This window comes from Mobula birostris, chromosome 13 (genome assembly GCF_030028105.1).
Source record: "Mobula birostris isolate sMobBir1 chromosome 13, sMobBir1.hap1, whole genome shotgun sequence".
NCBI classification, from domain to species: Eukaryota; Metazoa; Chordata; class Chondrichthyes; order Myliobatiformes; family Myliobatidae; genus Mobula; species Mobula birostris.
The window spans coordinates 26,001,052-26,028,104 of record NC_092382.1 but is presented as its reverse complement, the minus strand read 5'-3'; the positions used below and the strand labels follow the sequence as shown (position 1 = coordinate 26,028,104).

The window sequence follows — 27,053 nt, the reverse complement described above, 5'->3', positions numbered from 1 at the left end:
GAGATGACTGTCTATACTCATGACACAGGACATCACATCACTGTCATTCTCTTAATACCTTGTGTGACCTGCTGATCTCTGGGTATCCTCCCTCAAAAAGCTTCTCCTCGGTCACCATCTGTGAGATTATATAAAAAACAATTAAAACGATCTCTCAGACAGCTCCTGTACTCCTCCACCCCGGACTATGTTTCGCTGCTTAAAACTCTCCCACTTCAGCCCCTTCCTTTCTCCCTTTCCCCTTCCAAACTCCAGATATCCCACCAGATCCGAATCCACTGTAAGGACATTTATATCTCACAAGCGGCTGTACAAACCCGTGTTTTTCTCTGATACAGAGGTCACTGACGCTCCACCGCCATCCCAGTCTGCACCAACAGCCCATAACTGTGACAGCTGTTCCCAGACTCTGGGGTTTTGTAACAAACACGATGTTAACAGCAAGATTAGACAGTGATGAATTTGAAAAGAGATTGTTGCTCATTGAAAGGATGCCCGAGCGTCCGATACAACGGAGCAGATCCTCCCGTTGACAACTTTATTTGACCGACCCGGGTCACGGAACGTCCGATCATCCCAGTTCCTCACAACAGCAACCCCACCCGACTACGGTCCCACACCCTTCCCTCCACTCACCCCACACCCACAGTCCACCCATAACCTCTACCCACACACAGACAGATACCCTTCGCCCCAAACCCTCTCCCAGCCTGGGAACAACAACTGATCCCACCACCCGGGCTCGGGTGCAAAGCTAAAATCGGGGCTGCGGGACCGGAGAGCCCGGAGCCTCCAGCCGTCCAGCAGAACTCGGTCCCGGCCCTTTCGCACTGCAGTCAGCCCCCAACTTACACAAAAGCGGGATCGGTCCTTCCTCACCGCCGCCTGAACAGGAGAACCGCCGGCGACGGCTGCGGTCGGCACAGCGACTGCGTTTAGCGGGAGGTTCGCCGCAGCACCACCCGTGGTCGGAGGTCTGCACATCGCCACCGGTGTCGGAGCTCCTCCACAGCGCCACCGGGGTCGGAGCTCCCCACAGCGCCACCGGTGTCGGAGCTCCCCACAGCGCCACCAGTGGCTGGAGCTCCCCACAGCGCCTCCAGTGTCGGAGCTCCCCACGGCGCCACCAGTGGTCGGAGCTCCTCCACAGCGCCACCGGGGTCGGAGCTCCTCCACAGCGCCTCCAGTGTCGGAGCTCCCCACGGCGCCACCAGTGGTCGGAGCTCCCCACAGCGCCTCCAGTGTCGGAGCTCCCCACAGCGCCTCCGGTGGCGGAGCTCCTCCACAGCGCCACCGGGGTCGGAGCTCCTCCACAGCGCCACCGGGGTCGGAGCTCCCCACAGCGCCACCGGGGTCGGAGCTCCCCACAGCGCCACCGGGGTCGGAGCTCCTCACAGCACCACCCGTGGTCGGAGCTCCCCACGGCGCCACCGGGGTCGGAGCTCCCCACGGCGCCACCGGGGTCGGAGCTCCCCATGGCGCCTCCGGTGTCGGAGCTCCTCCTCAGCGCCTCCGGTGTCGGAGCTCCTCCTCAGCGCTTCCGGTGTCGGAGCTCGCCACAGTGCCACCAGTGTCGGAGCTCCTCACAGCGCCTCCAGTGTCGGAGCTCCCCACAGCGCCTCCAGTGGTCGGAGCTCCCCTCAGCGCCACCGGTGTCGGAGCTCGCCACAGCGCCACCGGCGTAGGAGGTCCTCCACAGCGCCACCGGGGTCGGAGCTCCTCCACAGCGCCACCGGGGTCGGAGCTCCCCACAGCGCCACCGGGGTCGGAGCTCCCCACAGCGCCACCGGGGTCGGAGCTCCCCACAGCGCCACCGGGGTCGGAGCTCCCCACAGCGCCACCGGGGTCGGAGCTCCCCACAGCACCACCCGTGGTCGGAGCTCCCCACGGCGCCACCGGGGTCGGAGCTCCCCACGGCGCCACCGGGGTCGGAGCTCCCCATGGCGCCTCCGGTGTCGGAGCTCCTCCTCAGCGCCACCGGTGTCGGAGCTCGCCACAGCGCCACCGGCGTAGGAGCTCCTCCTCAGCGCCACCGGGGTCGGAGCTCCCCACAGCGCCTCCAGTGGTCGGAGCTCCCCTCAGCGCCACCAGTGTCGGAGCTCCCCACAGCGCCTCCAGTGGTCGGAGCTCCCCACAGCGCCTCCAGTGGTCGGAGCTCCCCACAGCGCCACCAGTGTCGGAGCTCCCTACAGCGCCTCCAGTGGTCGGAGCTCCCCACAGCGCCTCCAGTGGTCGGAGCTCCCCACGGCGCCTCCAGTGGTCGGAGCTCCCCTCAGCGCCACCAGTGTCGGAGCTCCTCCTCAGCGCCACCGGCGTAGGAGCTCCCCACCGCTGAAAACCAACGCTCCAGGAGCTGCGCTATTGCCATTGGTGAAAAGGAATGTCAATCACTGGTTAGACCCAATAGCAGAAGCGGACCAGCGGAGAGGGCGGTAACCCCACTGGTTCCGTCTTCCGCTTCGGCTCCGATTTCTCCGTGAAAGCGGAACAAACCCCAAAGTAAATGTCCGCTTTCTGATTTATTTCCATTTCCATCCGAGGGAAGCCGGGGGCGTTTGTGAAGCGTCTCCTGCGGCCGGAGTCTGATGTATCGCCGAGAGGTAGGAGGAGACGTACGAAGGCGTGAACTCGGAGACCTGGGCCTTCACCCGGCCTTGCGTGTCTGGATCCTGTCAAATGTCCGGCAGGTGGTCAGAGTGGCTCCCGCACCTCTGTCTCTCCGACCCCCGGCACACACACACACCCTGTCCCCTTCACTCTCCGTGTGTTCACCCGTGACACACACACACACCCTGTCCCCTTCACTCTCCGTGTGTTCACCCGTGACACACACACACACACACCCTGTCCCCTTCACTCTCCGTGTGTTCACCTGTGACACACACACACACCCTGTCCCCTTCACTCTCCGTGTGTTCACCCGTGACACACACACACACACCCTGTCCCCTTCACTCTCCGTGTGTTCACCCGTGACACACACACACACCCTGTCCCCTTCACTCTCCGTGTGTTCACCCGTGACACACACACACACACCCTGTCCCCTTCACTCTCCGTGTGTTCACCTGTGACACACACACACACCCTGTCCCCTTCACTCTCCGTGTGTTCACCCGTGACACACACACACCCTGTCCCCTTCACTCTCCGTGTGTTCACCCGTGACACACACACACACACCCTGTCCCCTTCACTCTCCGTGTGTTCACCCGTGACACACACACACACCCTGTCCCCTTCACTCTCCCTGTGTTCACCCGTGACACACACACACACCCTGTCCCCTTCACTCTCCGTGTGTTCACCCGTGACACACACACCCTGTCCCCTTCACTCTCCGTGTGTTCACCCGTGACACACACACACACACCCTGTCCCCTTCACTCTCCGTGTGTTCACCCGTGACACACACACACACCCTGTCCCCTTCACTCTCCGTGTGTTCACCCGTGACACACACACACACACCCTGTCCCCTTCACTCTCCGTGTGTTCACCCGTGACACACACACACACACCCTGTCCCCTTCACTCTCCGTGTGTTCACCCGTGACACACACACACACCCTGTCCCCTTCACTCTCCCTGTGTTCACCCGTGACACACACACACACCCTGTCCCCTTCACTCTCCGTGTGTTCACCCGTGACACACACACACACACACACACACCCTGTCCCCTTCACTCTCCGTGTGTTCACCCGTGACCCACACACACACACACCCTGTCCCCTTCACTCTCCGTGTGTTCACCCGTGACACACACACACACACCCTGTCCCCTTCACTCTCCGTGTGTTCACCCGTGACACACACACACACACCCTGTCCCCTTCACTCTCCGTGTGTTCACCCGTGACACACACACACACCCTGTCCCCTTCACTCTCCGTGTGTTCACCCGTGACACACACACCCTGTCCCCTTCACTCTCCGTGTGTTCACCCGTGACACACACACACACCCTGTCCCCTTCCCTCTCCGTGTGTTCACCCGTGACACACACACACACACCCTGTCCCCTTCACTCTCCGTGTGTTCACCCGTGACACACACACACACACCCTGTCCCCTTCACTCTCCGTGTGTTCACCCGTGACACACACACACACACCCTGTCCCCTTCACTCTCCGTGTGTTCACCCGTGACACACACACACACCCTGTCCCCTTCACTCTCCCTGTGTTCACCCGTGACACACACACACACCCTGTCCCCTTCACTCTCCGTGTGTTCACCCGTGACACACACACACACCCTGTCCCCTTCACTCTCCGTGTGTTCACCCGTGACACACACACACACACCCTGTCCCCTTCACTCTCCGTGTGTTCACCCGTGACACACACACACACACCCTGTCCCCTTCACTCTCCGTGTGTTCACCCGTGACACACACACACACCCTGTCCCCTTCACTCTCCGTGTGTTCACCCGTGACACACACACCCTGTCCCCTTCACTCTCCGTGTGTTCACCCGTGACACACACACACACCCTGTCCCCTTCCCTCTCCGTGTGTTCACCCGTGACACACACACACACCCTGTCCCCTTCACTCTCCGTGTGTTCACCCGTGACACACACACACCCGGTCCCCTTCACTCTCCGTGTGTTCACCCGTGACACACACACACACCCTGTCCCCTTCACTCTCTGTGTGTTCACCCGTGACACACACACACACCCTGTCCCCTTCACTCTCCGTGTGTTCACCCGTGACACACACACACACCCTGTCCCCTTCACTCTCCGTGTGTTCACCCGTGACACACACACACACCCTGTCCCCTTCACTCTCCGTGTGTTCACCCGTGACACACACACACACACACCCTGTCCCCTTCACTCTCCGTGTGTTCACCCGTGACACACACACACACACCCTGTCCCCTTCACTCTCCGTGTGTTCACCCGTGACACACACACACCCTGTCCCCTTCACTCTCCGTGTGTTCACCCGTGACACACACACACACCCTGTCCCCTTCACTCTCCGTGTGTTCACCCGTGACACACACACACACCCTGTCCCCTTCACTCTCCGTGTGTTCACCCGTGACACACACACACACACACCCTGTCCCCTTCACTCTCCGTGTGTTCACCCGTGACACACACACACACCCTGTCCCCTTCACTCTCCGTGTGTTCACCCGTGACACACACACACCCTGTCCCCTTCACTCTCCGTGTGTTCACCCGTGACACACACACACACCCTGTCCCCTTCACTCTCCGTGTGTTCACCCGTGACACACACACACACACCCTGTCCCCTTCACTCTCCGTGTGTTCACCCGTGACACACACACACACCCTGTCCCCTTCACTCTCCGTGTGTTCACCCGTGACACACACACACACACCCTGTCCCCTTCACTCTCCGTGTGTTCACCCGTGACAGACACACACACACACCCTGTCCCCTTCACTCTCCGTGTGTTCACCCGTGACACACACACACACACACACCCTGTCCCCTTCACTCTCCGTGTGTTCACCCGTGACACACACACACACACCCTGTCCCCTTCACTCTCCGTGTGTTCACCCGTGACACACACACACACACCCTGTCCCCTTCACTCTCCGTGTGTTCACCCGTGACACACACACACACCCTGTCCCCTTCACTCTCCGTGTGTTCACCCGTGACACACACACACACACCCTGTCCCCTTCACTCTCCGTGTGTTCACCCGTGACACACACACACACACCCTGTCCCCTTCACTCTCCGTGTGTTCACCCGTGACACACACACACCATGTCCCCTTCACTCTCCGTGTGTTCACCCGTGACACACACACACACCCTGTCCCCTTCACTCTCCGTGTGTTCACCCGTGACACACACACACACACACCCTGTCCCCTTCACTCTCCGTGTGTTCACCCGTGACACACACACACCATGTCCCCTTCACTCTCCGTGTGTTCACCCGTGACACACACACACACCCTGTCCCCTTCACTCTCCGTGTGTTCACCCGTGACACACACACACACACCCTGTCCCCTTCACTCTCCGTGTGTTCACCCGTGACACACACACACACACCCTGTCCCCTTCACTCTCCGTGTGTTCACCCGTGACACACACACACACACCCTGTCCCCTTCACTCTCCGTGTGTTCACCCGTGACACACACACACACCCTGTCCCCTTCACTCTCCATGTGTTCACCCGTGACACACACACACACCCTGTCCCCTTCACTCTCCGTGTGTTCACCCGTGACACACACACACACCCCCTGTCCCCTTCACTCCCCGTGTGTTCACCCGTGACACGCACACACACCCTGTCCCCTTCACTCTCCGTGTGTTCACCCGTGACACACACACACACCCTGTCCCCTTCACTCTCCGTGTGTTCACCCGTGACACACACACACACACACACACCCTGTCCCCTTCACTCTCCGTGTGTTCACCCGTGACCCACACACACACACACCCTGTCCCCTTCACTCTCCGTGTGTTCACCCGTGACACACACACACACCCTGTCCCCTTCACTCTCCGTGTGTTCACCCGTGACCGTGACACACACACACCCTGTCCCCTTCACTCTCCGTGTGTTCACCCGTGACACACACACACACCCTGTCCCCTTCACTCTCCGTGTGTTCACCCGTGACACACACACTCACCCTGTCCCCTTCACTCTCCGTGTGTTCACCCGTGACACACACACACACCCTGTCCCCTTCACTCTCCGTGTGTTCACCCGTGACACACACACACACCCTGTCCCCTTCACTCTCCGTGTGTTCACCCGTGACACACACACACACACCCTGTCCCCTTCACTCTCCGTGTGTTCACCCGTGACACACACACACCCTGTCCCCTTCACTCTCCGTGTGTTCACCCGTGACACACACACACGCACCCTGTCCCCTTCACTCTCCGTGTGTTCACCCGTGACACACACACACACACACACCCTGTCCCCTTCACTCTCCGTGTGTTCACCTGTGACACACACACACACCCTGTCCCCTTCACTCTCCCTGTGTTGACCCGTGACACACACACACACCCTGTCCCCTTCACTCTCCGTGTGTTCACCCGTGACACACACACACACCCTGTCCCCTTCACTCTCCGTGTGTTCACCCGTGACACACACACACCCTGTCCCCTTCACTCTCCGTGTGTTCACCCGTGACACACACACACACACCCTGTCCCCTTCACTCTCCGTGTGTTCACCCGTGACACACACACCCTGTCCCCTTCACTCTCCGTGTGTTCACCCGTGACACACACACACACCCTGTCCCCTTCACTCTCCGTGTGTTCACCCGTGACACACACACCCTGTCCCCTTCACTCTCCGTGTGTTCACCCGTGACACACACACACACACCCTGTCCCCTTCACTCTCCGTGTGTTCACCCGTGACACACACACACACCCTGTCCCCTTCACTCTCCGTGTGTTCACCCGGCACACACACACACCCTGTCCCCTTCACTCTCCGTGTGTTCACCCGTGACACACACACACACCCTGTCCCCTTCCCTCTCCGTGTGTTCACCCGTGACACACACACACACCCTGTCCCCTTCACTCTCCGTGTGTTCACCCGTGACACACACACACCCCCTGTCCCCTTCACTCTCCGTGTGTTCACCCATGACACACACACACACCCGGTCCCCTTCACTCTCCGTGTGTTCACCCGTGACACACACACACACACCCTGTCCCCTTCACTCTCCGTGTGTTCACCCGTGACACACACACACACCCTGTCCCCTTCACTCTCCGTGTGTTCACCCATGACACACACACACCCCCTGTCCCCTTCACTCTCCGTGTGTTCACCCGTGACACACACACACCCTGTCCCCTTCACTCTCCGTGTGTTCACCCGTGACACACACACACACACCCTGTCCCCTTCACTCTCCGTGTGTTCACCCGTGACACACATACACCCTGTCCCCTTCACTCTCAGTGTGTTCACCCGTGACACACACACACACACACCCTGTCCCCTTCACTCTCCGTGTGTTCACCTGTGACACACACACACACACACCCTGTCCCCTTCACTCTCCGTGTGTTCACCCGTGACACACACACACACCCTGTCCCCTTCACTCTCCGTGTGTTCACCCTTGACACACACACACACACACCCTGTCCCCTTCACTCTCCGTGTGTTCACCCGTGACACACACACACACCCTGTCCCCTTCACTCTCCGTGTGTTCACCCGTGACACACACACACCCTGTCCCCTTCACTCTCCGTGTGTTCACCCGTGACACACATACACCCTGTCCCCTTCACTCTCAGTGTGTTCACCCGTGACACACACACACACACACCCTGTCCCCTTCACTCTCCGTGTGTTCACCTGTGACACACACACACACACACCCTGTCCCCTTCACTCTCCGTGTGTTCACCCGTGACACACACACACACCCTGTCCCCTTCACTCTCCGTGTGTTCACCCTTGACACACACACACACACACCCTGTCCCCTTCACTCTCCGTGTGTTCACCCGTGACACACACACACACCCTGTCCCCTTCACTCTCCGTGTGTTCACCCGTGACACACACACACCCTGTCCCCTTCACTCTCCGTGTGTTCACCCGTGACACACACACACACACCCTGTCCCCTTCACTCTCCGTGTGTTCACCCGTGACACACACACCCTGTCCCCTTCACTCTCCGTGTGTTCACCCGTGACACACACACACACCCTGTCCCCTTCACTCTCCGTGTGTTCACCCGTGACACACACACCCTGTCCCCTTCACTCTCCGTGTGTTCACCCGTGACACACACACACACCCTGTCCCCTTCACTCTCCGTGTGTTCACCCGTGACACACACACACACCCTGTCCCCTTCACTCTCCGTGTGTTCACCCGGCACACACACACACCCTGTCCCCTTCACTCTCCGTGTGTTCACCCGTGACACACACACACACCCTGTCCCCTTCCCTCTCCGTGTGTTCACCCGTGACACACACACACACCCTGTCCCCTTCACTCTCCGTGTGTTCACCCGTGACACACACACACCCCCTGTCCCCTTCACTCTCCGTGTGTTCACCCATGACACACACACACACCCGGTCCCCTTCACTCTCCGTGTGTTCACCCGTGACACACACACACACACCCTGTCCCCTTCACTCTCCGTGTGTTCACCCGTGACACACACACACACCCTGTCCCCTTCACTCTCCGTGTGTTCACCCATGACACACACACACCCCCTGTCCCCTTCACTCTCCGTGTGTTCACCCGTGACACACACACACCCTGTCCCCTTCACTCTCCGTGTGTTCACCCGTGACACACACACACACACCCTGTCCCCTTCACTCTCCGTGTGTTCACCCGTGACACACATACACCCTGTCCCCTTCACTCTCAGTGTGTTCACCCGTGACACACACACACACACACCCTGTCCCCTTCACTCTCCGTGTGTTCACCTGTGACACACACACACACACACCCTGTCCCCTTCACTCTCCGTGTGTTCACCCGTGACACACACACACACCCTGTCCCCTTCACTCTCCGTGTGTTCACCCTTGACACACACACACACACACCCTGTCCCCTTCACTCTCCGTGTGTTCACCCGTGACACACACACACACCCTGTCCCCTTCACTCTCCGTGTGTTCACCCATGACACACACACACACCCGGTCCCCTTCACTCTCCGTGTGTTCACCCGTGACACACACACACACACCCTGTCCCCTTCACTCTCCGTGTGTTCACCCGTGACACACACACACACCCTGTCCCCTTCACTCTCCGTGTGTTCACCCGTGACACACACACACACACACCCTGTCCCCTTCACTCTCCGTGTGTTCACCCATGACACACACACACACCCGGTCCCCTTCACTCTCCGTGTGTTCACCCGTGACACACACACACACACACACCCTGTCCCCTTCACTCTCCGTGTGTTCACCCGTGACACACACACACCCTGTCCCCTTCAGTCTCCGTGTGTTCACCCGTGACACACACACACACCCTGTCCCCTTCACTCTCCGTGTGTTCACCCGTGCACACACACACACACTCTGTCCCCTTCACTCTCCGTGTGTTCACCCGTGACACACACACACACCCTGTCCCCTTCACTCTCCGTGTGTTCACCCGTGACACACACACACACACCCTGTCCCCTTCACTCTCCGTGTGTTCACCCGTGAGACACACACACACACACCCTTGTCCCCTTCACTCTCCGTGTGTTCACCCGTCTCACACACACACACACACCCTGTCCCCTTCACTCTCCGTGTGTTCACCCGTGACACACACACTCTGTCCCCTTCACTCTCCGTGTGTTCACCCGTGACACACACACACACACACCCTGCCCCCTTCACTCTCCGTGTGTTCACCCGTGACACACACACACACACACCCTGTCCCCTTCACTCTCCGTGTGTTCACCCGTGACACACACACACACCCTGTCCCCTTCACTCTCCGTGTGTTCACCCGTGACACACACACACACCCTGTCCCCTTCACTCTCCGTGTGTTCACCCGTGACACACACACACACACACACACCCTGTCCCCTTCACTCTCCGTGTGTTCACCCGTGACACACACACACCCTGTCCCCTTCACCCTCCGTGTGTTCACCCGTGACACACACACACACACACCCTGTCCCCTTCACTCTCCGTGTGTTCACCCGTGACACACACACACACCCTGTCCCCTTCACTCTCCGTGTGTTCACCCGTGACACACACACACACCCTGTCCCCTTCACTCTCCGTGTGTTCACCCGTGACACACACACACACCCTGTCCCCTTCACCCTCCGTGTGTTCACCCGTGACACACACACACACCCCCTGTCCCCTTCACTCCCCGTGTGTTCACCCGTGACACACACACACACACACACACCCTGTCCCCTTCACTCTCCGTGTGTTCACCCGTGACACACACACACACACACACACCCTGTCCCCTTCACTCTCCGTGTGTTCACCCGTGACACACACACACCCTGTCCCCTTCACTCTCCGTGTGTTCACCCGTGACACACACACTCTGTCCCCTTCACTCTCCGTGTGTTCACCCGTGACACACACACACACACACCCTGCCCCCTTCACTCTCCGTGTGTTCACCCGTGACACACACACACACACACCCTGTCCCCTTCACTCTCCGTGTGTTCACCCGTGACACACACACACACCCTGTCCCCTTCACTCTCCGTGTGTTCACCCGTGACACACACACACACCCTGTCCCCTTCACTCTCCGTGTGTTCACCCGTGACACACACACACACACACACCCTGTCCCCTTCACTCTCCGTGTGTTCACCCGTGACACACACACACCCTGTCCCCTTCACCCTCCGTGTGTTCACCCGTGACACACACACACACACACCCTGTCCCCTTCACTCTCCGTGTGTTCACCCGTGACACACACACACACCCTGTCCCCTTCACTCTCCGTGTGTTCACCCGTGACACACACACACACCCTGTCCCCTTCACTCTCCGTGTGTTCACCCGTGACACACACACACACCCTGTCCCCTTCACTCTCCGTGTGTTCACCCGTGACACACACACACACACACACCCTGTCCCCTTCACTCTCCGTGTGTTCACCCGTGACACACACACACACCCTGTCCCCTTCACTCTCCGTGTGTTCACCCGTGACACACACACACCCTGTCCCCTTCACTCTCCGTGTGTTCACCCATGACCGTGTCGCCACCCACAGCTCCAATCTGCAGGTTAAATCCGCTGACTGACCGGTCTCATCTCCAATAATAATAGGTCAGCCGGCAGAGAAGGAGTCATCACCCCGACTCAAGGAAACAACCTCTGCCTCCCGGTGACAGAAACAACGGAGCTGGTTGTGGGCGACAGGAGGAATGGAGATAGGGGCCAAATTCAACATTTCCAAGTCTGTTATTGACACAAAATGCATATTTCAATACTGATCAAGGCACAATGTGTTTTATTTATTGTTAATGGCATAACACATATTTATAGATGGTTACTGACACAGAATCGTATAATTTGTGTTCTGTGTGTTATCTGAATGTACTTGCCTGTGATGCTGCTGCAAGTCAGTGTTTCTCTGTTCCTGTACCTTCCCGTACTTGTGCACTTGGCAATAAACTCAACAGGACCTGAGACAACTCAGTGAGATGTGATTAGTGACGATCACCTTGGCAGCTCGGTAGGTTGAATGTCTGAGACAGTACGCTGTTAAATGCAAAACCCTGAACAGTGTTGATGATCAGAGGGATCTTAGACTCCAAGTTCATTGCTCCCTGAGAGAGACTGCACAGATTGATCAGGTGGTTAAGAAGGCAAATGGCGTGGTTGTCTTCATTAGTTGATGCATTGAGTTCAAACGTCAGGAAGTTGTGTTGCAGCTTTATAAAACTCCAGTCAGGCCACATCCGGAGTGTTTCATACAGTTCTGATCACCCCACTCTGGGAAGGATGACGGGGCTTTGGAGAGGGCGCAGAAGAGGTTAGCCTGGGTTAGAGGGCATGAGCTGTAATGAGAGGCTGGACAAACTTGGGTTGTTTTCTCCAGAGCGGAACAGGCTGGCCTGAGACTGGATGGACGTTTATAAGATTATGAGAGGAACAGATGGAGTGGACAGACGATTCAAAGAGGTTGAAAAGTCGAATACATTTAAGGTCAGAGGAGATGTGAGGGGCAAGTTTCAGTGAGTTTTGTTCTTAGTAACATTAAGCAGAAATGTTTGTTTTTCCTTTTTATTGTTAATGTGCTTCATTGTCTTTCATGTTAAAGTTAGACCTGCGGTGAGAGATTTATTGGAAGAAAAACCCCAACTGGAAGCGAACCACGACTGAAGATGAGGGAACAGCAACAAGTGAACCAGCCCGAGGGTTGAGAGCATCAACTGGAGAGCACCCATCTGACTCAGAGAATCCAGTGATTCAGTCAGGAGAAAGTTTGGTGAGTCTCATTTACTCAAACACTGGTCCTTTAGACATTGCGTACCTGTACAAAGGAAGGCAGGAAATAGTTGGTGTGAGACTGAATGTGCCCAGAAGAACCAGTTATGCCTCTGTCAGACCCAGCTGCAATCACTCCAGGTCTGGTAATGTGCTTCCAGCAGCCCAGCCCTTTAATACCACTCCCATTCTGTGGAAGTCGAATCCAGATAAAGTCTCTCAGAGACCGTGTAAGTACAAACTCTTTATTCCACGCACTTTGGCCTTACTCAGTTAGCCGCTCAAACAGGAACAGTGTATGACTGTTCTGCCCAATCCACTAACTGACTAACAATTCCCCTTACACCACAGATATATCCGTCCAGATACCCCCCACACAAGACAGGCTGGAGCCAAAGTTATTTGCTAAAGACAAATTACAAAATAGTCATAATGGCTTACACACACACAACAGACTGAATCTGTCCTATCTCTACACATGAGTGCACAAGGAGATAAGCATCCTGAAACCCCAGCTAGCCACCCTCAAGGAGAAATGTGGCTCAGCGTGGCTTAGCACATCTGTTGACAATCAGCAGTTTCTTTCAGAAAAACAGGCTGCTATTGTTTAACAAAGAGTTAATCCTTTAACATATCTTATCATTAGATTCAACTTTATTGTCATTGTGCTGAGTACAAATACAAAGCCAATGAAATGCATTTAGCATCTGACCAGAAATGCAAAGAATAGTGTTACTTACAAAATAACTGTGAATTAAAAAAGTGCTACAGCACACAAATATAAAAGTACTGAGACAGTACAATACGGATGCAATACTGCTTAGTGCTGTGATGTGAGGTTCAGCAGGGTCACAGCCTCAGGGAAGAAGCTCTTCCTGTGCCTGCTGGTGCGGGAGCGGAGGCTCCTGTAGCGCCTACTGGATGGGAGGAGAGTAAAAAGTCCATGGTTAGGGTGAGATGCATCCTTGATAATGTGTTTCGCCCTGCCCAGGCAGCGTTTATGGTAGATGTTCTCAATGGTGGGCAAGTGGGTGCCGATAATCCGCTGTGCAGTTTTCATCACACACTGGAGTGCTTTGCAGTCCGATACGGGACAATTGCCATACCACACTGAGATGCAGTTGTTGAGTATGCTCTCAATGGTACAGCGGTAAAAGTCCGTCAATATCCTGGGACAGAGGTGAGCTTTCTTCATGCTGCGCAGGAAATAAAGGCGAGTTGCGCCTTTTTGATCAGGATGGAGGAGTTCAGGGACCAGGTGAGATCTGCGGAAATGTGGACACCAAGGAATTTGAAGCTTGATACACGCTCCATTACAGATCCGTTGTTGTAGATGGGGACGTGAGTGTGACTCCCGCCATGCCTGAAGTCCACAATGATCTCCTTTTGACCATTACATGATGATCAAAGCAGTAATGTTTTACAGAGAAAGCAACCGAATACAGCATTGACTTATCAGTGGGTAAAAACAGTGTACAACAGTAATTATAACAATGATATCTACAACTATTAGGCCATAATGCAATATCATGCCCCACATATTACCGAACAGGCCTTTGAAGACCCCCATTTCGACCCTTTGGTGACCCCATGTAAATCCTGCCCTACTTAATGCTGCAGTCTCCTTGGCCAGAGAGGGATGTAATGTTAGTAGGCTCATTAGGGAAATAAGTGTAGCATTCTGCATCAATAATAGCACAGGTTCCCCCTTTCTCAGCTGGGATAAAATCTGAAGCCATACGATTCTGTAGGACTGTTTGCCAAATTGCAATCATTTCAGTGGATATTTTTGTTCCTTGGGCCTGTGTTTCTGTCAGGGCCCCTGCAGTATTGTGGCCAGCTCCTCAAGTGCTGTAGCCAAATTGATTATCTCTCGTGAATTCCTGGCTACTCCATAGGAGAGAAAAGTGATCATCCAAAGTTGTTCAGTCTTCGTTATTCTTCTCTGCAATGCTGAGCACCTGCAAGTATGGCCAGGATGCATGTTTCCCAGTATAGGAACTTCTGTTTGGTGGAGGCCTGAGATACCATCCCTCAAAACACTGACAGCCACAGTAATCTCTGACTAGACCACAGTTCCTCACCTCTCTTCCCCGGGTGTTATTTGAGAAAGCCCAGGCTGAGAGTTCCTCACTCTGGTTGAGCGGGATTTCTGACATTGTAATCATAGTTTTACCATGCTGTGGAATTGTGACACAAACCCAGCAGACACCTAGTTCTACCTGTTTGGCATACGTGTGACACAGAGACAGAAAGGTGTTAACACGGGGGCCCCCGGATGCTGGGGTGAGCCCTCTGAAAGACATAAACACAAATGCCACTATCAACCAATACATCTTCCTTTAGTCCGAGAGAGTCCTTCTGCTCAGTTCCTTTAGTAACATGTTTGTAGTCTGTTCGATGTATCCACCGAGATTGCCCCTTCAGTTTCACAGCCGTGGGAGTGGTCAGTAACTCCTGATATGGTCCTCTCCACCGAGGTTCGAGTTTCCCTCGATCCCAGTTCTTAATCAGGACAAAATCCCCAGGTTCTAGGGTGAGATAGTAACTCCTCTCTGCGGGGTAGTTCTCTTCCTTGTAAGCCTGTCGTACCTGTGAATGTAATGCTTGGAAAATTTTGGTTAGTTTGCATGTATATTTCCCCATCTCTTCCCCTAGGGTATGCATATTGAATTTTGCTGGTAGACTTACTGGGAACAATGGTACCCAAGGTCTTGGTCCCCAGGGTGTCCTCATGGGCCGTCCATAAATGATTTCAGCTGGTGACAACCCTGTTTTCCCCTGTGGGGTAACCCTCATGTGGAACAGGGCTAACGGTAGAACCTTCAACCAAGTGAGTCCAGTCTCCACCGTTACTTTGGCCAATTTACTCTTCAGAGTGCCATTGGCTCTTTCCACAATGCCAGTGGGCCGTGGGTTGTGTACACAGTAGAATTGTTGCTGGATAGCCAAGTTGTTACATGTTGTTACATGTCTCTTTATCTACTTTCACCACAAAGCGTGGGCCATTGTCAGAGCTCAGTATCTCTCAGTTTCTCAGTACCTGGGAATTATTTCCCATAATAATACCTTCACAACAGTCATACCAGTATTATTGGTAGTTGGAATAGCTTCAATCCATCTACTAAACACATCTATAATAACTAAGGAGTATCTATAGCAATATACTCTAGGCAATACAATAAAATCAACTTGTAGACACGAGAAAGATTCACCTGTCAAGGGAGTCGTACCCGGTGTGCAGGGTACAGGTTACCGACCATTCCCTCCTTTTCCAGGTGTGTACAATTATGTATATAATCGACCAATATTGGTAAAAACTGTGTAGGAACACAAACCTGTCCCACTGGGGTGATCTGAAAACCTGGGTCGGGGTCTTTCCGACACCCCATCTGGGACCACAGTTTGAGCTCCTCCTCAGAGGCGTCCCCCTGAAAAGTACGTACCTCCCGCATGTCTGGCAAACCCGTTCTGCTTCAGTCACAGAGGGTTGCTTGACGGGAACCCGAGGGGACTACAACTACCGAGGATTGTGCTGCACTTTTCACTGTCTAATCTGCTAAAGCGTTGCCTTTAGTGACCCGGTCAGACATGTGGCTGTGGGCCGCACATTTAGTAATAGCCAGAACTCGGGGTAGCTGTAGAGCGGTGAGCACGAGGGGTGATTGATAAGTTCTTGGCCTAAGGTAGGAGGAGTCAATTTTAGAAAACCTCACATATTTATTTTTCAACATAGCCCAGTCCTACATTTACACACTTAGTCCAGCGGTCGTGCTGCATACGGATCTTGGACCTCCAGAAAGTGTCCACAGCAGGGGTGATTGATAAATTTGTAGCCTAAGGTAGAAGGAGATGAGTTATACAGCTCTCGTTAATTAAGATGTTCACCTTTAATACTAGTTCCTGTTGGGGTTGATATGGTTTGGAAAACCGGGTCCCAATAATATGTCAAAGCTTGTTGCATTTGATTTTGGTCATTGTCAGGCCAATCCTTATTATTAGTTTTAATCATGTTGGCTAATTTAATTGGTCAGCATTCTTAATTACTTAGATAAGAGAGTTCACTAAATCAAGGTTTTAATTACAGATTGATAAATTGTCCAGTCCTTATCAGGTATTCCCTTTGCAAGGCCCTGATTTAATTACAGAGAGATGTTCATTCCTGTCCTTATCGGCGAGTCCTCCTCTCTTTACTCAAATGAGGATACAATGTATAATATTATCAGCTAAAGAGGGTGCAAGGTATAATGTTATCAGCTCTCAGTGCATCTCTCTGCAAGCCGCAGAGAACCAGTAATGAGCCTGTCTTAGCTAACCGCAGAAGACAGAGTTTACTTGTTCAAAAATTCCTATACAGTCCCAGTTATCCTTGCAGCCAGAGGTTACATAGGATCAAAATGATTTTTTTAATATCCTCAATTCCTCAGGAGGGTTCAGGGGAAATATTTATGTACAATACAGAAACTGGTGTTACCTGTGTATATTGTGGCCATGCAAAAGTTGCTGGAGAATTTACAAGTGGGAAGAAGTGGAGTGATATTTGGAAATCTGACTTTTTGAAGCGTAATTCAGCAAGCAAACCAAATATGGACAATGTGCAAAAGCTCTGGTGAGAAAATCCTTCATTACCCGTTACAGGCCTGTTACATAGGTTGTGTGAGAATGCAGATGGGACTCGATCAAACCCAGAGGAAATCAAAGTTCTTATTGACAATGATTTGATAGCTGTTAAAATGAATACCACTCTATATAAAATTCACTGTGCACACTGGGTAAAAAAAAGCACAATACAAGATTTATGTGCACACTGGTCATTGCAAATTAGGGAGGACATTGGTGGGAAGGTGGGGAGACCTCCAGTGTCCCTGATGCCCTCACCTACAAGATGTGCATCCAGCTGCAGCTTGTAACCCTGCACTTTAAGGAGTTGGAACTTGAAACGGATGAATTCCGGATCATCCAGGAGCTGGAGGGGGTGATAGATATGACATGAAGAGAGGTGAGTTACACCTGAAGTGCAGGACACAGGAAACTTGGTGAGAGTCGGGAAGGGGAATGAGGTTAAATAGCCATCGCAGAGTACTCTTGTGGCCATCCCACACAACAACAGGTGGATCCACTTTAGAAACTGTTGGGGGGATTTACCTGGCAGAGGAAAGTCAAAGGGGTGATAGGGGATTCGTTTGTTAGGGGAACAGAACAAGAGGGGACTAATATCCCAGTGGTAAGGCTTGCTAGTGCTAGTGTGGGGGTAGGGGGTGATGTGGTTAAAATAAGTTGTTGGGGGAATGGGAGCCAGAATGACAGAACAGATAGTGGAGAGGGTGAATTGAATTGAATTGACTTTTATTACATACATCCTTCATATACATGAGGAGTAGAAATCTTTACATTATGTCTCCAGCTAAATCAGCAATGTGTAATTTATAGTAAATTATAATAAATAATTTGTACATAGGTCAGTCAATATAACATAGTTATGCAATTGTATCAGCATGAATTAATCAGTCTGATGGCCTGGTGGAAGATGATGTCCCGGAGCCTGTTGGTCCTTTTGCTGTGGTACCGTTTCCTGGATGGTAGCCGCAGGAACATCCAATGGTTGTGATTTGTGGTTGTGAATTGGGTCCCCAATATCCTTTGGGCTCTTTTTGCACACCTTTCTCTGTAAATGTCCTGAATAGTGGGAAGTTCACATCTACAGATGCATTGGGCTGTCTGCACCACTCTCTGCAGGTTCCTGTGATTAAGGGAAGTACAGTTCCCATACCAGGCAGTGATGCAGCTGGTCAGGATGTTCTCAATTCTGTTCCTGTAGAAAGTTCTTAGGATTTGGGGCACCATCCCAGCCTTCTTCAACCGTCTGAGGTGAAGGAGGTGCTGTTGTGCTCTTTTCGCAACACAGCCGGTATGAACAGACCGTGTGAGATCCTCGGTGATGTTTATGCTGAGGAACTTAAAGCTGTTCACCCTCTCAGTCCCAGATCCATTGATGTCAATAGCGGTTAGCCTGTCTCCATTCCATCAGTCATCCACAATCAGCTTTGTTTTTATGACAATGAGGGAGAGTTTGTCCTCTTGACACCAGTCAGATGTTGTTCAGACCTCAGATAGAGTCAGCAATCAAATGGTTGAGCATGGTGCGATGAATGTGCTGAGCTGTGTATATCACAATGCAAGAAGCATCGCAGGAAAGCCAGATGAGCTCAGGACAGGGAATTATGATATTGTAGCCATTATTGGGAATTGGTTGCAACCAACAGTCTGAGGGATTTAGAGGAACAAATTTGTAGAGAGATCGCAGACCATGCCAAGAAACAAAGATTGATTCAGTGAGTGATTTTAACTTTCCATATATTGACTGGGACCTCCATACTGTAAAAGGACTAGATGGGGTAGAGTTTGTCAAATGTGCCCTTAATCAGTACGTAGAATTCCTGACGTAGAAGTGTGCAATGAGCTGATGATCCAGGGCTGGTGACAGAAATTAGTGATCATAATGCCATAAGATTCAAAGTAAATATGGGAAAAGATAGGTCTGGACCGCGGGTTGAGATTCTAAATTGGAGAAAGGTCAATCTTGATGGTATCAGACAGGATCTGGCAAGTGTGGTTTGGGACAGGCGTTTTCTGACAAAGGAGTACTTGGTAAGTGGGAGGCCTTCAGACGTGAATTTTGAGGGTGTCTAGTTTGTATATGCCTGCCAAAATAAAAGTTGAAAGGTAACTGGTGCAGGGAACCTCGGTTTTCAAGAGATATTGAGGCCCGGGATATTTTGTTCCTCCAAATGCCTCAGACTGTTGGGTGCTACCAAGACTCATTAATGACTACAATATCATAATTCCACCCCCGAGCTCATCCGACTTTTTTTTTGTTGTCTTCTGTTGGTTTCTGAAAGCTTCCCAATAGTTTTTGCTCTTCTGTTTGCCCTCTCTTTGGCTTTTATGTTGGCTTTGGCTTCTCATTTCATCCACAGTTGTGTCCTCCTGCGTTTCCAATGCTTCCACTTCTTTGGGATGTATCGATCACTCAACTCCCGAATTGCTCCCAGAAACTCCAGCCATTGCTGCTCCATTGTCACTCCTACCTTTTCCCTTCCAAACAAGTTTGTCCAGCTTCTCTGTCACAGAAACATGGAGAGGTTCAGTACACAAACAGGCTATTTGGCCCATCTAGTCAATGACGAAAAATCATTTAATCTGTCTAATGCAACTACCAGCACTGGGACCATCGCTCTCCATACCCAAACCATCAAGGCTTCCATCCAAACTTCTTTAAATGGTGAAACCGAGCTCATATTCACCACTTGTGCTGGCATCTTATTCCACACGCTCACGACCATTTCAGTAAAGAGCTTTTCCAAATGTTCCCGTTAAATTTTCACCTTCCCCACTTACCCATGACCTCTGGTTGTCATCCCACCCAGCCTCAGTGGAAAAAGCTGCTCGCATTTACCTTATCTATACCCTCATAATTTTGTATATTTCTAACAAATCCTCAAAGCAGTGTATAATTTCCTTGTTCATGTTTAGAGCCTTTCTTAGATGTATAAGATGATGAGGGACATTGATTGTGTGGATAGCCAGAGGTTTATTCCCAGGGCTAAATGGCTAACACGAGGGGACATAGTTTTAAGGTGCTTGTAAATAGATAACGAGCGGATGACAGGGGTAGGTTTTTCACACAGAGAATGGTGGAATGCACTGCCGGCTATTCGTGTTTCAGTTACTGTGGGACCAGGAACCCATGGAATTCAATGGGAACAGGGAATAATACCAATGGAGAGAGTCAAACTGAGCCAGGTCACAGATTGGAGATGACAGAAATGCCCCATTCTCATAGAGACAGGAAGAGCATCAGAGAGTTTGATGGTCATTCCAGATACCAGCACTGTGCCCAGTTAGAAGATGACTTCTGTCTCCAACTAGGGTTGAATTTCGCTGAAACAGAGTGATGCCAGACCAACCGTGACAACTCGTGATCTCATCTGAAATGTTGTCCTTCACCCATTGATGGATTTTGTAAATCTTTTTACAGGTTAAAAATGACAAGGAATTTGTCTATGGGAACCTCGAACACAATACGCCGGTTTTGCTGTCTCTGTCCAGAAATTTAAGAAGTGGAGCAAGGGATTCGATCAACTATCCTTCCTGCTCAGACTGTGGGGAGGGATTCACTTGGTCATCTGACCGACTGGCACGCCCGTCATTTTACACAGGAGAGAGGCCATTCACCTGCTCGGACTGTGGGAAGGGATTCACTCTGTCATCTGACCTAATGGCACACCAGCGAGTTCACACCGGGGAGCGGCTGTTCACCTGCTCGGACTGTGGGAAAGGATTCACTTCGTCATCTCAACTGAAGGTACATCAGCGAGTTCACACTGGAGAGAGGCCGTACACCTGCACAGACTGTGGGAAGGGATTCACTCGGTCATCTAACCTAATGGCTCACCAGCGAGTTCACACCGGGGAGAGGCCGTTCACCTGCTCAGACTGTGGGAAGGGATTCACTTCGTCATCTCAACTGAAGGTACATCAGCGAGTTCACACTGGGGAGAGGCCGTTCACTTGTTCAGTGTGTGGGAAGGGATTCACTCAGTCATCTCAGCTTAAGGTACATCAGCAAGTTCACACTGGAGAGAGGCCGTTCACCTGCTCAAACTGTGGGAAGGGATTCACTCAGGCATCTCACCTACTGAGACACCAGTCAGTTCACACTGGAGAGTGGCCATTCACCTGCACAGACTGTGGGAAGGGATTCACTCAGTCATCCCCCCTAATGGCACACCAGCGAGTTCACACTGGGGAGAGGCCGTTCACCTGCTCAGACTGTGGGAAGGGATTCACTTGGTCATCTGACCTAATGGCTCACCAGCGAGTTCACACAAGGGAGAGGCCGTTCACCTGCTCGGAATGTGGGAAGGGATTCACTACATCATCTCAACTGAAGGTACATCAGCGAGTTCACACTGGGGAGAGACCATTCACCTGCTCAGACTGTGGGAAGGGATTTACTTTGTCATCGAATTTGAAGGCGCATCAGAGAGTTTACAATGGAGAGAGGCCATTCACCTGCTCAGATTGTGGGAAGGGATTCACTTCGTCATCTCAGTTACTGAGACACCAGTCAGTTCACACTGGAGAGTGGCTGTTCACCTGCTCGGACTGTGGGAAGGGATTCACTTCGTCATCTCAGTTACTGAGACACCAGTCAGTTCACACTGGTGAGAGGCCGTTCTCCTGCTCAGTGTGTGGGAAGGGATTCATTCTGTCATCACAACTAAAGGTACATCAGCGAGTTCACACTGGGGAGAGGCCTTTCACCTGCTCAGACTGTGGGAAGGGATTCACTTCATCATCTCAGTTACTGAGACACCAGTCAGTTCACACTGGTGAGAGGCCGTTCACCTGCTCAGACTGTGGGAAAGGATTCACTTCGTCATCTCAACTTAAGGTACATCAGCGAGTTCACACTGGGGAAAGACCATTCACCTGCTCAGAGTGTGGGAAAGGATTCACTCAGTTAATCCACCTACAGAGACACCAGCAAGCTCACACTGGGTAGAGGCTGTTCACCTGCTTTGGTTGTGGGAAGGGATTCACTCGGTCATCTCAACTACAGAGATACCAGCAAGCTCACACTGGGTAGAGGCCGTTCACCTGCTCAGACTGTGGGAAGGGATTCACTCGGTCATCTCAACTACAGAGACATCAGTGTGTTCACACTGGGGAGAGGCAGATCTCCTGCTCGGACTTTGGGAAGAGAATCTCTCAGCCAAATCAATCAGGTTTGCATCATTGAGTTCACACTGGGGAAACCCGTTCAACCGCTGTGAATGTGGGAAGCGATTCACTCAGTCATCTAACCTTGTAACTCTCACTTCGACTAGCAGTTTAATGTGGGGGTCGATAGCTCCCGGCCCGGCCAATCTTAAGAAATCTCGTTTGGGTGGATGCTGCACGATGTGTCCCCTGTTACAAATCAGTACCCCAAAATAACAAGCAGTACACAATATGTGATTAAATAATTGAGAATTATAATTCTTATTTTGACTACAGGGTTAGTAAAGAAAACAAAATAAAGAAAAAGGGCCCACTCTCTCCATTCACGTCTTCTGATCCCTCCTTGGCAAAAGACCATGAAAATCTCTCTTCCAGACTCTCAAGAAAGAACATTTCTCCCATTGGATAGCCCCGTACTCCAAAACCCTGTTATCTCTAGTCATAACCTAAATGTTACTGCTACAGAGAAACCACTACCTCAGCAGTGAACCATTGCAGAGAGGCCATTACATTAGCAGTGAAACCTTACAGCATGTTACACTTGTGACATACTGCCAGGTTCACACTGGGGAGAAAGTTTCAATAAGCTGCATGCTGGATATTTGTCCATCACTGTTGCTGAATGCAATTTCGAGAGTGACTGTCGGTGCTGAACTCTGCAATTATTGCTGCTGCTCACCACACCCAGTCTGCACCCTGGTCACTGGGCATGGGAGGAGTTTCTTCTGCTACATATTCACCTTTAATGGGACTGGAGTTTAACATTCTGCATCTGTGACAAATTAATCAGTTCTATTTTAAACTCTGTCTTTGGTACTTAGCGTGTTTATAACACAACCAGTGTACTCAGGCCTGCTGGACCCAGCCAGTGATTCAGTTCCACGACAGCCCTTTTGAATCCTCCCCTGTTGTTCATCTCTCACTCTCCCTGTGGGATGGGCCCCAGTCACCACTGTGTGGGTGAAGAGGTTTCCCTTGAATTTTCTGCAGACTGAAGAAGTTGAGCTGACTGCAGTTCTGTCTGAGATGTTCTTCACCCCTCAAATCTCTGGACTGAGAAAGAATGACATTGGGAGTTAATCTCCTTATTCAGGGCTCATTTCCACATTATGGGCCATTTTCGCTGCTTCTACAGTGTTGTTGAAAACACTACTCTCCTCTAAAGACTGAAAGCAGAATGGGAAACCATTAGTTGGATGTTCAATGGACTCAGGGTCAGAAACCAGAGGTTGGTCCGCACAGGGCAGAGTTTGGGGCTCTGGACGATGGTCGGTATAAGAATGTATGATGAGGAGAAGGGAATCAGCAGCGGGATGTGGCAACGAATGACAGAGTGGCAACATTTGGAAGCTGATTGACAGAGAAAATCTTTCCATTGTCTGACTGATGATACAAACAATGCCTGTGGTGAGGTGCTCCACTGGTCGAGGAACATGTGTGTTTGGAATGGTTTTATCTATTGAGGGAGTTGTTCCTGCTTGTTTATCCTGTAATATTATATCTGGATGGTTATTGATTGTCCTGTTAGTAGTAATGTAGTGATTATTATATAATTTGTAAGATTTTGACTCTGAAACTGAATCAGGCGTGAATCTATGGTGCCTCAATGAAATTATGGTGGTCATTCATGAGATTATATTTTGAAGTAAGATTTTGGTGAATGATATTTGCCACTTGATTGTACCTGTGTAAGTAATCAGATTGAGTTAAACTGCTGCAGGATCCTGGAATGTGTTGGATGGTGTCTGGTTTCTCTTGGCATTTTCTGCACTTGCTGCATTGTTGGTTTGTATTTCATATATTTTCATTTGTTTGTTTCCTTTTGTTACCCACCTTGTCCCGTATTTCTGCAAGGAACCCCTCTGTTTCTGGGAAGAGGTCTCCAACTCTCAGTCAGGTGCTCGATGCTTCCTTGTCAACATCTCATCTGCTCAGATCGTTGGGATGTCTCCCATGGAGGGTCGTACTCATTCCACTGGTTAATGTTTTCTTCCATAGTGATGATTCATTTTTCTGAGTTGGCCTCTCATTTAAGTTTCTGGTCTGTATTACTTATCACAATTGCATATACACACCTGGAGTGCTGAATTGTGTTCATTTTTGATGAAAATATTTACTTTCAAGTTGTATCTGACTGTTGTGTGATTTCTTTTTCATGTGTGTTATTTCTCTTCCTCATTCTGTCCAATCTAAGTGGGTTTGAGTGTAAATAGCCTTTTCTAAAGTTATCATTTCAGTTCTTAGTTATCTTTGTAAATTTTGCTGATTGAAATGGGACCAAGATATTTTTATTTTAAAAAAAAGTCAATGTCGGTATTGATGAAAGTGTTTATTGCCTTTGTTGTATTTGTTAACAATTGATCTCTGTTTGGCAGGTTTTTTTTAAGCCTTGAACTAAATTTTGACAAAGGTTTTCCCTATTTCACACTACTTTTTATTTTCTTTGCTTGTTGATATTCCAGATAGGTGGGTATCAAGAGTCCCGATGAAGGGTCTTGGCCCGAAATGTTGATTCCCATCCATAGATGCTGCCTGACATGCTGAGCTCCTCCAGCACTTTGTGTGTAGTTCTCTAGATTCCTAGCATCTGCAGGTCCTCTTGTTTCCCAGATACTTGTATGTTTGTTGAAAGAACAATCTAATAGTGGGGTTGTGTGGCTCTGTTGGTAAAATATTAATTAAAATCATTAGAAAGAGGTGGCATTGGGTTGGAAGGTGTAGAATCTGTGGGTAGAATTAAGGAACAGCAAATGTGAAAACAAAGATCCCTGATGGGAATTGTATAGAGACCTCCAATCAGTTGTAAGTATGTGGTCCACAAATGACAATGGGAGATTAAAAATGCGTGCCAAAAGGGCAATGTTACAATAGTCATGGAGGATTGTCATGCAGGTGATAAGGAAAATTAAGTGTGTTGTTCTCAAGAGGAGGAATTCCTAGAATGCCTACAAGATGCTTTTTTAGAGCAGCTCGTGGTTGAGCCCACTTGGGGATCAGCTATTCTGGATTGGGTGTTGTAATGAACTGGAATTAATTAGGTCACTTATGTTCAAAGAACCCTTAGGGGCAAGTGACTAAATATGATCAAATTCACCCTGACATTAGAGAAGGAGAAGCTCAAGTCAGATGTGGAATAAATGTGAGGCTGCTTAACAAGATCACAGCTCATGGAATTACAGGAAAGATACTTGTATGGGTTGAAGATTGCCTGACTGACAAGGGAGAAAGAGTCAGAATAATGTGGGCAATTCTGTTTTGCTGTCAGTAACTAATGGTGTTCTGTAGGGGGCAGTATTGAGACCACATGTTTTCATATTAAATCTGAATGATATGGATGACGGAATTGATACCTGGGTGATGAACTTTGCAGTTGATACAAAGATAGGTACGGGACAGGTAGTTTAGAGCAAAGCCGGAGTCTGCAGAAGGACTTTGATAGGTTTGGAGAACAGACAATGAAGTAGCAGATGAAATACAGTGTATGCAAGTGTACGGTCATGTACAATTGGTAGAAAGAATAAAGACAGAGAGAAAAAAAATAAATGGGAGAAAATACAAAAATCAGAAATAGGTACTTGGGAGTCGGTGAGCAGGAGCCCCTGAAGGTTTGCTTGCAGATTGAGTTGATTAAGGATGACAACTGTAATGTTCGCATATAAGAGCAAGGATGTGACACTGTAGCTTTATAACACATCGGTCAGATTGCTGTTGGTGTATTGTGAGCAGTTTCCGACCCCTTATCTGAGAAAAAGATGTGCTCGTATTGGAGCGCGTCCGGAGAAGGTTCACAAGAATGATTCCAGGAATGAAAGGGTTAACGTATGAGGAGCGTTAGACGGCTTTGACCCTGTACTCACTGGTCCAGAAGAAAGAGAGGGGATCTCATTGAAACCTATCAAATATTGAAAGGCCTGGACAGAGTGGCTATGAAGAAGATGCACCCTACGCTGTGTGGGTCTGGGACCAGAGGCCACGGCCTCAATGTATAGAGCATCCACTGACAGCAGAGATGAGGAGGAATTTCTGTAGTCAGGGAGTGGTAAATCTTTGGAATTCATTGCCACAGATGGAGCAGAGGCCAAGTCACTGAGTGTGTTTTCAATGGATGTTCACGGATTAAGGGGAGAAGGCAGGAGAATGGGGTTGAGAGAGATAATCAATTGGACACAAAGGAATGGTGGAACAGACTCGATTGGCTGAGCAGCCTCTGTCTCATATCTCGTGGCTCATGTTCTGAAGAAGAGGCTAG

The 27,053-nt window shown here is 51.1% G+C and overlaps 1 protein-coding gene across 1 annotated transcript; it reads left to right on the top strand.

Annotated features, from left to right (window-relative positions):
- The first annotated feature begins 1,940 nt into the window (after window positions 1-1,940).
- On the top strand, window positions 1,941-25,137 carry LOC140207857 (uncharacterized). Its single transcript, XM_072276406.1, has 3 exons — window positions 1,941-2,009; window positions 12,882-13,019; window positions 21,057-25,137. The coding sequence occupies exons 1-3, from the start codon at window positions 1,941-1,943 to the stop codon at window positions 22,584-22,586; spliced, it is 1,737 nt and encodes a 578-aa protein (XP_072132507.1). The 3' UTR covers window positions 22,587-25,137.
- Window positions 25,138-27,053: the final 1,916 nt, after the last annotated feature.